This window comes from Cyrtonyx montezumae, unplaced genomic scaffold (genome assembly GCF_038088225.1).
Source record: "Cyrtonyx montezumae isolate F1298 unplaced genomic scaffold, pur_monq_1.0 scaffold_14, whole genome shotgun sequence".
NCBI lineage: Eukaryota > Metazoa > Chordata > Aves > Galliformes > Odontophoridae > Cyrtonyx > Cyrtonyx montezumae.
The window spans coordinates 16,190,310-16,203,023 of NW_027071870.1; the positions used below are offsets into that span (position 1 = coordinate 16,190,310).

General features: G+C 50.2%; 1 protein-coding gene across 1 annotated transcript in view; it reads left to right on the top strand.

Annotated features, from left to right (window-relative positions):
* Nucleotides 1–12,714, top strand: part of PTPRN2 (protein tyrosine phosphatase receptor type N2) — a 568,252-nt gene that overhangs the window by 458,114 nt on the left and 97,424 nt on the right. The window contains exon 14 of the mRNA XM_065731219.1: nucleotides 9,436–9,648. Within this exon, the coding sequence (XP_065587291.1) occupies nucleotides 9,436–9,648 (213 nt within the window). The remainder of the gene's footprint in view (nucleotides 1–9,435; nucleotides 9,649–12,714) is intronic.

Here is a 12,714-nt window from a genome sequence, read left to right on the forward strand (position 1 = left end):
CAAGCAAGGTGATAGAGGAATCTCAAATATTTTTATAAATTTACTTGGAAAAATGTAACAAATGTCCATAATAGTCTTTTAATCCCTGTGGCTCTGGACAGCCTGGTCTAGTGCTTGGTGACCCTGCCCGTGGAAGAGGAGATTGAGAAGTACCTCAAAGATCATTCAGTTTCAACCCAGGCCATTCTATGATCTTTACAAGCGGTGCGTTATCAGAGCAACACTTTTAAAGGGCTGAGCTCACCTTCCCAGAGAGCTGGACCTCATTTTACCAATGCAAACCTCCAAACCTTTGGCATCTCTTATTTCAAAACAGTCAAAGGGACCAATGAGAGCAGAGAAATAATCAATAGGATTCTAACAATTGTGTTCAAGTTTGTTTGATTTGATGAAGCGTGAAACTTATTTATTGAAACTGTATTAATGTAATTAAATGGAAAATGCGCTCTTAATTAATATTTTAAGTTGTCTCTGAAGAATAGTATGCAGCTCAAATCTAGTTGATCGGTTTAAAAATGCAAGACATTAATTAGACTCAAATCTTAGCCAGAATGAAATCATTTTCTTAATAAAGATGAGAGCTCTAGAATTTGCTTGGAATTGGGAAGTGGCTGGTGTTGTTCTTCAGAGATGAATGCAAAAAGATGACAGAAAACTTAGTGAAGCTCAGTAGTTAACGTTCTTACAAGTCCATTTTCAAGTTCCAGCCCTGAGTGTCAGCTTTATTGATAAGAAAGGTGTGGTGTTTTCTTGGCATGAGTGCTCTCTGTCTTCTGTAAGATGTGCGTTCCTGAGATGAATGTAATTTGGAAAACTTATTTTCGTGGGAGTTAAGGAAATTTAACTCTGATATTAAGATACATGGGCAAAAAATCTATGGGAAATCCTGTGCAACATTCTTGAGCTGATATGTAACTAGTGAGACTCCGGAGTACACTAGGTGAAACTTTTTGACAAGATGGCAGCAAAACAACAAATGAGATTAAATGGCTTTTATCTTAATTATACACCCTTTAAAAGAATGAAAGTGTATGTCATGCTGTAGGTTGTGTAGGCATTTGCAGAAGTAACTGAACTTAAAACATTACAGGCAGATTTCCAACATGACATCAGATAGAAACCAAGGGCAGAGGGTCAGAGCGCTTCTTGGTACGTGGGAATGAAGAAGAGACTTCTAGGGGGAACCCAAACAAACATGAAACTGGCTATCAGACTGTGCAAACTGGAATTATGTTCCTGAATTATTTTCCTTTCAGTCTTGAGATCCACAGTAGGATCTTTCCGCTTAGCATGGTTCAAATGCAGCTCTTTATTTTGAGTGAACATTGCCATGAGCCCTCCAAATCCCATTATTTTACATGTGCTGAAAATAGAGAAAGTGTCTCAAAGTTATTTTTCCTTACAAATGTTTTCCAGAAAAAAGGCAAAATTTAGACATCTAGACATCCTTTCTTGAAATGCCACTGATAGGTTTTGTGGTGTTTTCCTATTTATGAATGCGTTAAATCATATGGGAAGAAAAAAAAGCAAATGTTGTTTAGATAGTCTAAATGTAAGTTATTCCATTGAAAATGAGCTTTACCAAGTACTGGTTTGCTGACCCTCAAATGAGGGCTGCAAGCAGCAGTACCACGAGGACTTTAAAAACGTTTTACAAGTTTTAAACTGGTGAACTGTTCAACATCATTTATTGTAGCTGGCAGCACATCTTGCGTTTAGTGACCAGAACATTAACTAATCTGTTAAACGACAGAGAAAGCATTATTTTGACACTGGAATCTTTTCAAGTGTTGTATTTAGCAAGAGTTAACAGTCATGGAAATGACATAAAAGATGAGAAGTGTTTCAAATTTCACTCTAAATCCCTCAAAAATTCACACACACACAAGAACATTTTAGGTAGCACCATGCCCTTGGCTCTTTTGGTCAATGTCCTGCTCCACCAGTTTGTCTCTCAGCAGCCCTAGGAAGATACAACATTCACCCAGCAAATGGTAATTACAGTATTCGTAGATGAGAAATATAAACACCAAAGGGAGTGGAAGTAGGTATCAGTTTGAGGCAGTTCATTGCTAGGGTGGCACAGGGGAGGTTGTGAAGAGTCCAAGCCCTGCCAGGAAGCCACGGTCCACTACTGCTGCAGCCGGTCGGACCCTCGACAGCTCCTGGGGCTGCAGGAACGGGCAGCCCGGCCCGGCAGCTTCCTGGGGCTGCAGGAATTGGGCTATGGTGACTCAGGCGGGTTTCCCCCGGGTGGGGAGGGGTGGGGACGCAGGACGCACGGGGAACGGGAAAAGAAGCTCTCCCCTGGTCCCTACCTGCCATCTCCAGCTGTCGTGGCAGGGGGAAACAATGGAGAAGTGGGAAAGGGGGCTTCGTGGGACCTGTCACCTGCAGGGGCTGCTTCGTTCTGCGGGTTTAGGCCGAGATGTGCGGGAGAGCCTCCTCCCTTCCCAACACCCCCCCCCCCCCCCCCCCCCCCCCCGTGCGGTATCGTGGACGGATGGGGAAAAGTTTGGCCCTTCTGTGCTCGCCCCTGGGATGTTTTGGTTTTATTATTTTTATTGCAGGCAAGCCTTTTCAGGAAGAGACGTTGCAGGGCTCTTTGCTGTATTGTCATGCAAATGCTCTTATGCTCTTTAGGTTTACTGCGCTGTCCTGATTTTTTTTTTTTTGGGGGGGGGGTGCTCCTCCGTCATTGTTCTGCCCCCACCGCTTCCATCTTGATAGAGTAGCACAAAAAAAGAAAAAAAAAAAAAAGACGGGGGGGAGGGGGGTAACGCGTTTACAAAAAAAAAAAAAAATCCCACATCCACAACAGAAACCCCAAACAGCTTTTCCAAATGAGTGACACAGGCGGTGTCCATTCATCTCCTCACACCGGCGAAGGGTTTCTGAACAGCCCAGACCTCCTTAGCCAATTGCTGCCAGCAACATGTGGAGGGGAGGCATCGCTATAGCAACCGGTGGATGGGCCATGTGCGGCAGCCGGCAGGGGCTGCGAGCGGCCCGATATAAGGAGGGCAGCGTCGGGGCGCGCCGGCATCCTCCGCCCGCGCCCCGCGGGGCCGCCCGGGGCCGCCCGCTGCCCCCGGAGCGCTCGGGGCTGCGCGGAGCGCTCGGGGCCGCCTCCTCCGCCTTTGTCTGCGCGGAGGAGGAGGGGAAGAGATGGGAAAGTCGGGGCGGCGGGGGAGGACGGCTGGAGCCCGCCGAGGTGCGCCGAGCCCTCCGAGGGAGGAGCCGGTGGCGGCCCGCCGGCGGCAGCGCCATGGCAGCAGGTAAACGCGGAGCGGGGTCTGCGGGCGGTGGGAGCCGCTCCGGGAGTGGGGATGGAGGCGAGGGGCGAGCGGGGCCGATGCGTGCCCGCCCCGTCGGAGCCCGCTCGGCACGCGGGGGGAGTGGGGGCGGCCGGCGGGGCCCGGCGTGGGACGGGGCGGCCGCTGCGCTGCGGGGCTCCGGCTGCGCTCCCAGAGCCGCTCGTTGGGCGCTTTCAGCTCGTCTCCGAGCGATGTTCGTCGGCGTTAGGTCCCGGCGGCTCGCGCTGCTGATTGCCGGAGATATCTGACCGAGCTCAGCTGTCGCTGGCCGACCTCTCGGCTCGGTTTTGCGGCTTGGACCTGCTCTGTCCCCTCTGCTTATCTGTTTCGCTCTGACAAAGCCCGGGCTAAGGAGGCTCGCGTTCTGCTGCTTTCCCCGCATCGCTCCTCGGAGCTGGGAATGGAAGTTTCTTCACCCCGGCGTCTCCTCTCCGCACCTCCGGCTTTACCTTCCTCCTCCGCAGGCATGGATATGGCTGTCCCGTTTCCCGTCCGTGTGTTATCCCTGCACATCTCGCTGATGCTGTAGGCTTTCGTGCCGTGCTTTAACTAATACCCAGATCCTCGAGAAAATCTCGAAGTTTACGATACGTTTCCTCTTTCACAACCTTCCACCACAAACTTCTTCGGGGTTCTCAGACCTCTGGGCATCTCAGCATCGCCTCGTAGTGGGACTCAGGACAATGCCTATCATCGGTTCTCGTAACTCTAACCAGAAACTTCGCTTCTGTTTGCCTCCAGGAGGAAAATATCTACCATTGATCAAGGGATCTTTGAACTCACTGAATTCTTGATTGTATTCAGTCATTGTTCGGGGTATTAATCCTACTAAAAGGTATAGAGACGCTCCAGAGTGCTTTGTGGTGTTGAAGGTTGCGGAAAGATCATTGTGCCCCCACCGATGAATAGATCTGTGGCTCTCGCAGTGACCTTTCTCAGTGATTTGAATAAGCTGCAGTTCCCAGAAATCCATCTGCCCATTGTGCCTGTCGATTTGTCTAATCTTCCCAACCCCTAGAAGAAGCCAGAAGCACCTTCCCCTCCGATTTCACCCTCTCGAGTAAAAGCATTATGTTGACCTCATTTCAGGTGATGAACTGACATCAGCTGAAAGCCATCCTGGCACCGGGTGAGCTGGGCAGGGGGGTGCAAGGAGGGAGGCCGAGCAGCCCCACACACCTCTTCCTCACTCTACAGATATCCCCTTTAAGCACCAACAAGTAGCCCAGGCCGGGCCACTGTGCAGTGCTGGACCAAAACCCATGCTGTGAGCATCCCCAGGCCCTGTGCCCCACAGACCCACCTGGGTGAGGAGGGACAGGCACCAAACCGAGGGAGCTGCTGCTTTCCCTTCATTTTGCTTTCTTACTTTACAAAGGAAAGCCACATCTATAGGTTTCCTAGGGATAGAGTGAGGTAGCAAGGTTTGTCCTGATGCCGATTGCACCTCTGGGTTTCTAGTGACCTATCAAACTTAGAAGAGCATAGAGCATCTCATCCTCTATCCCCTGTCACCCTGCAGCAGGAATTCACAAGAAGTGGATTTAAGTTTAGATTTATTTTAAAGAGCAGATGTATACGTGTGTATATATGTGAGAGTGTGTGTATGTGAGTGTGTGTATATATATATGCATATATATATATGTATATATATATGAGAGTACATATTGTATATACACCCACACAGACCCCCACCCATCCCTTTCTTCCATGTTTCCTCTATCAAGGAAATAACACACGTTCCTTTCTAGCACTGAGCCTATTAGCAGAGTCCTTTTAGAAAAAAAAAAAAAAAAAAGCTGGTGAGCTAAAACTTATTTTCCTGAAGTTTATTTCTAAGAAGAATGATTTTCTTGTAGAATTCTTTTCTTCTGCCCAGGCACTCTTTTCCCTCCTTGAATGGCAGATTTGCAAGTACAATTTCATCTGCACAGAGGAACAATAGCTTTCAGTTGCACAAAGGATTTCTCCCACCCTGAATCCAAACCACAATGCCTCTTGCTCTGATAATAGCTTCTGAAAAGATTTTGTAATGCACAGAATTAATACATGATTATTTCCACCTCACTTCTCTCATTTATTAGATTCTATAGTGAATTCCAAATTAAAAATAGCACCTCTCGAGTTTTTGAACGTTCTGATATTTTGAAACAAATCATATTCTCAGGTTGCTCCCTTTGCCCATGTTTACAAAGAAATCTGCTTTTTTTTTTTTTTAATTACTGCTCAGAAACCAATCTACCTGATAGCAATGTAATAATCAAGAAATGCACAGACTGCAAAAAAATGCAGCACAAGGTTATTCCTAAAGGAATCACGGGGGTTTTGCCTTCACAATGTGCAGGGAAGGCTCAGCAGCTGAGCGCTGAAGTCAGAAATACCTCCTTACACTGACAAAGTGGAATCAAACCTCAACTTCAGTGAGAGTTCTGCTTCAGCCTGGAGCAGAATCAGGCCCCATCTCCTAGAGGGAATAACGGAGTTAATTCTGCTGAAGGTGAGCACTCACACCCCTGCACGGAGCCCTCTCTGCTGTCACAAAGGCTTTCCCTTCCCCTTCTTCCAACGTAGGTGCATGAACTTATTTACATGGAAGCCTCCATTAAATATTTACTGCCATTTGCCTGGGATTTGTTCGAGACGTCGGCGGTTGTGCTGAATCATGGGATGACACCGCGGATCGGGACGCGGCGCTTTGATTCGAGCGGTGATTTGTGACTCCGGCGTTACGCTGCGCTACTGACTGGTTCACTTTGGGGTGTGTGTAGATGCACTCTGCCAAGGGACTGGGAAAGCCAATGTGAGATCAGATCCGGTGCATTTTTTCCCTCTTGAAATAATTGTGACAACAACAGAACAGCCCTTGTGGAAGCGGTGTAGCTCCAGCAAGCACTGGTGAGTGTAGAGTCATAGAATGAAAGAGTGGAAGTGGTAGGTGTGATGCTCTGGGATGGGCCAAAGCTTTGTCTTCTAGAGTTCAGCATGGTTTGGGCCATTGCAAAGCAAGCAAAGACCAAAGCCTGAGTATTTGGAGTTATTTCCTAAGCCGTCTGTTCAGGATCAGTGGTTTTGCCTTCGTTGGGACTCATGCTACACGTGTTTCCTAAAAGGAAATCATTCAGGGGGATGTCAATATATTCAGCTCTATAAAGTTTAAAAAATGCATACTTACATGTAGCTGAGTTTAATATTTAATTATGTGTAATTTATGTGGTCTATTTATTTGTTAAGCCTTAGGGGAAAGAAAGGTGATTTGTTTTTCTTGTTATGCAACAGCTATTGTTCCCCTTCCACCCCAGGCGCGCACCGCGGAGCACAGGGAGAGGTGTTCTGCCTTAAAAGACATCCGACTGTAAATGTCAAATTCATAAATATTTAAACATTTTTCTTTCCATTTTGAGTCAAGTCTGACGGGACGCCTCCAATTAACCCTGGGCTCAGTTTCAGGCTGGGGCCTTATTGCAGGGAAAGAAGAATGAGTGGTTTGGGCGAGGGGAAATCTCAGCTCCTGGCTGGGAGGGAGAGGGAGGGACGGAAGGAGGGTGCTTGGAACGAGCTTGCCGGATTCATTTTTACCCGTTTCATCATTTGACGGTTGGTCTGCGGGACGGGCAGAGCAGTGGCTCTGTGGGGCTGAGCTGGGAGCATCGGGGAGCTGAGGTTCTCCCGTCGGGTCGCGTCCCGCGGTCGGGCCTCACTGCAGCCCCAGCCCTGAGCTTCCCGACGGCAGAGGTGTACGCGGAGCCGAGCAGCCGGAGGCGGACCCCGACCCCGGCGGCAGAGAGGGGAAGGAGGAAAGCTCCGCGCCCCGACGGCGGCAGGGAGAGGGGCTGGCTGCCCCCGACGTGATGGAGCGGAGGTGCGGCTGCTGCTGCCCCGTCGCCCCTTCCGTCGTGGTCATTCCTGGCTCCTTCCTTAGGAAGATGTGTGTTTTGTCTTGTTTTTATTCGATTTGATGTGGATCTTTTGCGCGCCGTTGGCCGTCTGATGCCCGGCACCAGAGACTCCAGTTCCGTGGGCTCCCCACGGAAAACGCTCCCCGATGCGATGCCCATAAGGCACCCTAGCCCCCCCCCTCCCACCCCGCGCCCCAAAACCCGGCAGTTTCCCCGCGCTTCCCGTTACGAGAAGCGGATCTCTGCCCGCGCCGCTTTGTTCCGGGCAGAGCCCGGCGCTGCGAGGAGAAGTTGGAAGCGGCACTCCGTCACTATAACTACGGGAGGCGAGGGGAAAGCACGCTCCTTCTCTCCCCCGTGTTTACTCAGGGCGCTTGACAGCACTTTGCTCCCGTCATTTTCATTGTTTCCCTCGCACAGCCCTTTCCCCCTGGCGTTTGCGCGGCTCTTTCACACGGCGAACGGCGAAGGGAAAAGCGTTTAAAACCGCGGAGAAAGGGGAGATCCGTGAGCAGTGCGGCGGGGGGAGCCGGGGCTGCGCGGCGGGGACGCGCCCTCGGGGCTGAGGGAAAGGGGGGGGACGGGGTGGCCCCGGGCACCGCGGGGGGCCCGAGCTGGGGTCGGGGGGGGCTCCTCTGTGCCTCGCTATCGGGGGGCCGAGCGGCTCGGAGAGGCGGATTAACGTCCCGGGGCGCAGCCGTCGAGGAGGGGGCGGCGGCCCTTTAGCGGGGGCCGCCTATTGAGATGCAGATCGCGACCCCTGGCCCCGAGGGGACGGCGTCCCTTTCACTGAAATGCTAATGGCACAGTGCGGCAGCCCCGCTCCTCCCCGGGCCCCCGGGTGATGCCGTCGGGTTTGCCCCTCCCGGCTCGGTCTGCGAGCCCGCGGCGGCCGGGGCAGGTGGCCCGGGGTGGGGGGCGAAGGGAGGCGCCCCTGGAGCCCACCGGGGAGGGGGGAGCGGCCCCGTCCCCCTGGTGGCTGGTGGGATTGGGAGGAGGGGCCGAGGGGCGGTGCGAGCCGAGCCGGGCTGAGCCGGGCCGGGCCGAGTGGGGTCCGCGCCCGCCCCCGGGGCTTCCCAGAGCCGGCCGAGCATCCTCCGCTCCCCGCGTCCACGCAGGAAAATCCGGGAGGCTTCTTGAAGCCGCATTTCCATTAACTCAGCCTCAGCCCCGGCTAATCCGCAGCACTGAAGGCAAGGAGGCTAATTAATGACAAGCTTTTACAGTCAAGACCAGCGATAATTGCTTTGGTGGCCTTTATGATTACAAGATAAAAATGGACCGGGCCTGACATAAGAGCCACTGTGTACACTGCAAGACAGGAGGAAATTAAGAGCTGGCTAGCTGAATACGGAGCAGAAAATTACTAATAGAGGAGAGATAATGAATAGGCCGGCTAGGCATTCATGGGGAAAAATCCATTTTGTTACCACGCGAAATTAGGTGGTGGAAAGGAGTTTGCTAATTGTTCTCATCTTGTAGCAACCAGGGCTGAGGCAGGGGCGTGCTTTTCAATTCATTTCCCTGGTAATTGTGAAAGGGGGAACGCGGGCCAAATGAGTCCTGCTGCAATTTGCGCGCCTGGTCTTTTCATTTTCATGTTGCGTTTTTAATTGTTGCTAATATAGCTTATAATGAAGTTAATGAGGGGAAATTATTGTACAACTTTTTAGCACATGGAGACAAGTGAAATGCACGAGAAGAATCCTCTCCTATTGCTGCAAAAAATAATAGTTATTGGAGGAGTTTGGAACTATCAGGCTCTTTTTTGTATATATATGTAGTCCTTTGTAACAGAAGGACTGCCACCTAGGTGTTGGTTTTTTTTGTTTTGGTTTGGTTTTTTGGTTTTTTGTTTTTTACTGTTTTCTGTTTTATTTCTCACCCTTAAGATAAGAAAAAAAAAAACGGATTTTCCCTCGTTGCTCCGTACGGTGCGGGGGGGGGGGAGGGGGAGAGGGAGGGGATGGGGATGACCCGGCGCTGCGCGCACCCAGCGCCCGCCTCCGTCTTTCAGGAGCGGAAAGCCGGGAGGGGAGGAGACGGTCGGGGAAGGGACGGGACGGAGCGGAGCGGGGGGGGGGGGGTCGCGGTGCTGTCCCTGCCCGCCGTGGGGCTCCGGCCTCGCTACGAGCCGGTGCTGCCCGGGGCTTCCCCCGACGGGGCCCCCGCACCGCTCCGCTCCGCGCACTCAAGCGCTGCCTCTCTCTCCTCCCCTGCAGAAAAGCCACGTCCCGCCGCTCCCGCAGCGCAGGGAAGAGGCAGAGTCGGCCAAATTCCTCCTCCTCACCCTCCTCTCGCTCGCCTGCATCGCCGGGGTCCTGGCAGCTTCGGGGGTCGTCTACTGCCTCCGGCACCGCGCCCACCACCGGCTCAAGGAGAAGCTCTCGGCACTGGGGGCTGACGCCGGCGCCGACGCTACCGCCGCTTATCAGGTAAGCATCAGCCTTCCTCCTCCTCCTCCTCCTCCTCCCCAGCTCCTCGTTTGTCTCCGTTTGTTTTCGGCGCTCCCCTTCTCCCGTTGACGTTCCCGTGAACAGCTCCGCACTGCCGTGCAGTCGTCGTGGCTCGTGCTGTAAATTTGTGTCCAATTAGAAACATGAAAATAAGGAAAAGAAAGCCCCACGCTGTTGAAATTCTCCGGAAAATGACATTAGTATCCGTAATCTGTCACCCCTGCCGCTGTTTAATAACGAAAAATCTTTAGCGTTTATGAGGAATGGTTTGCACGGTTATCTGAAGATGTCTCTCTCTTTGAGTAATCGACTTCTTCGGGGTCTGATATGAAAAGAGCCTTTGACCCGATCTGTTGCCACCTTCTGCCATTATTCAGATAAAATGAAACGTAATGCTGATAGATGGGGAGGTGAGCGGGGGCTGCTTGGCGGAGAACAATGGTGGCAGATGTGTGCCCAGGAAGGCGGGAGTGCTGCGCTCAGATTTGCTGAGACGCATCACGAACCGGAGGAGTTTCTCTTTCAGTTTCAAGTGTCGGGTGGAGAGAGGCTGCGTCTTGCTGGAGTTTGTTTTAGCCGATGGGGCCGATTTCTTGGGGTGCTCTTGGTGATGGCAGTGCGTGCGTTTCGATCTTGCAGCTCTTGTTTCCTACCCCAAGATGTTTGGCGTGTGACTGGGAGAAAGAATTCAAGAACGTGTAAATATTGTTGCTGTAGCATCCGTGCGTGCTTCACACCGGTACCATGCTCCTCATGGCACTTCTCTGCCAAGTTCTGCTTTACCTTTGTGCTCTGCGGGTCGGGCAGGAATGAAAGTCGGGAAGTTTGGGTCTGTCTGTCCCGCTTTGTGTTGAAACAGAGAATGTGCAGTGCCTCTCCCCAGGCTGGGCTCGGGCAGACGGCGGTGGTGAGTGAGAAGTGCAGTTGTTTCTGTAAGCACTGGTACCTTCAGGAGCAGTTTTGCTTTTCAGTTTAAACGGAACACTTTCTGTAAAGAGATTCTTCAGATCTCCTTGAGGAGATCTGAAGAATGAGGGTGAAAGCATTTCCCAGTGCTTCTTTTTATGTTGCCAGTGGAAAAATGGAGTGTCCTCCAGGACAGTGTGTGGACCAGCCAACTACTTGTCCTCTTAGTTTGGTTGGCCAAGGAGATCCTGGCTGTAAACATTTTTGTTTGTTTTCAGTAGGGAATGTGCTGTTGGTGTATTCAAACCACAACCACAGAAGGGATAGGTAGTCTCTTTTTTCTTTCTTTCTTTTTTTCATTAAACATGAATACACAAATTCTTTATTTTATTCTTTTTTTTTTTTTTTAAAGAAAGCCCTCCAGGTTCCAAAATCACACTTGAAACTGAATTTGTGATAATTAACGGGACAATCTTCTTAGTGACAGCTCTAATTAATAGTATCTGTAATTAAAATCGTGCCCTTCCAGCAGGAAAATTGTTTGAATTTCTTGGAGTGACCTTTTTTGCTGTTTCTCTTGGGAGCAGAGTGGTTAAGTTGATATTGATTTTATAATGAGCTCTGGTTTGTTTAATAAGAAGCTGTAATCCAGACACTAAATGAAATGTGCGCTTCATTTCTTCTTCCAGGATTTATATGTATTTTAAAATCTCCCTAGTCAGATCTGGAAGTGTCGTATCTGTTAAAAATAATAACAGTAAACAAACATCTGAGCAGGCAAAGGAGCCAGGCAACGCTCTGAGGATGCTGCTCAGTTTTACAATAGCAGAGCTGCATTCATATTCTTTGTTCTTGACCTTTGGGCCCAATCCGAACCACCTGACTTCTTAGGCATTTCCATTGGTTTTTCAGGAGAACTGTAGTCGTGAGTGGGAGGAAAACTGTTTTTCCTTAAATACAAAGGTTTCTAAGGGCTTGGCTCCCCTCCCATGGAAGGAGATGGGAGTATTGCCATTGGTTTCAGTGGCAGCCGTAGGAGGCCCAAGTATAGGCAGGCAAAATACTTGAGCAGTCTTGCTGCTGCTAAGCGGAGTTGTAGCAAAATGAATCGCTGGGCCTCATTTTTGTGTGTGATAAAATATTCACGTGGATTTGAAGAGAAATAGGGCCGAGCCCTGTTTGCACAGTCAGAATCGCCATATGTTGGGCTGTGTTGAAGGGAACGGGTATCTGGTGTGATGCGTGTTTCAGATAACATCAATTAGGTCTTAGAAAAGCATCAATTATCCCTTTCCTCATCTTCTCTGGTATTCATAGAGCTATAATGCGACCCGTATTCACACAGGGAAGAAAAAAGCAGATAGCTTTGGAAATTGTACCTACTTTGTTCTCTTCTGCATCAGTTAAATGCTTCCCAAGTATCTACTTGGTTAACTCAGTCTGATTTAAAAATATGAAATATTTCAGCAGCTGCTGCCACTAGACTTTAAAACACGATCCTCCAATGTGTTGCTGGTTACAGTTTAAGTGACAATTCAGATTTATTTTTTTTAATTTGAAGGAGGGGAAATTGGTTGGTATGAAAGGGCCTCGTGGCCCACTGTGGTTCAGAGGGAGCGCTGAAATACTGCATTAGTTCACATGCTTCTCCAAATGTCAGTGCTTTATATCTTCACATAAACAAGACTGACCTAAATTTTCAAGATTTAGCAGCAGCATTTTTCATCCTAACCCAGTTCAGCCAGGAGAGTTCACTTGGGGTTTTACTCATTCCTCCCTCACCCTGTGAACTTAGAGGAGTTTTTTCCCACAGCTGTTTTCTTTTCAATTTTTTTTTTAATTCTAGTTTACGCAGCGGAATAACATATTGGGAGGGAGAAAACACAAATTGTATTGTCAGGGAAACAGCAGGTTGGCTGCTGGGGCTCCTCAGTGCTGCGTGCCAGAGCCGGGAGCCAACCCCAGTGCTGCTGGGACACCACACATCAGCATTTCTGTGCAAGTGCACCTCACATGGGGGGGCTCCGGTGGAGAAGCGGGCTGAGGGGGCACAGGCAAGCTGAAGCAGGCAAATAAAATACCCACTGGAAGTGGCTGAGTGAATCTGTTTTTTAGGGGGGATTTCCTAAGCAAGCTTCT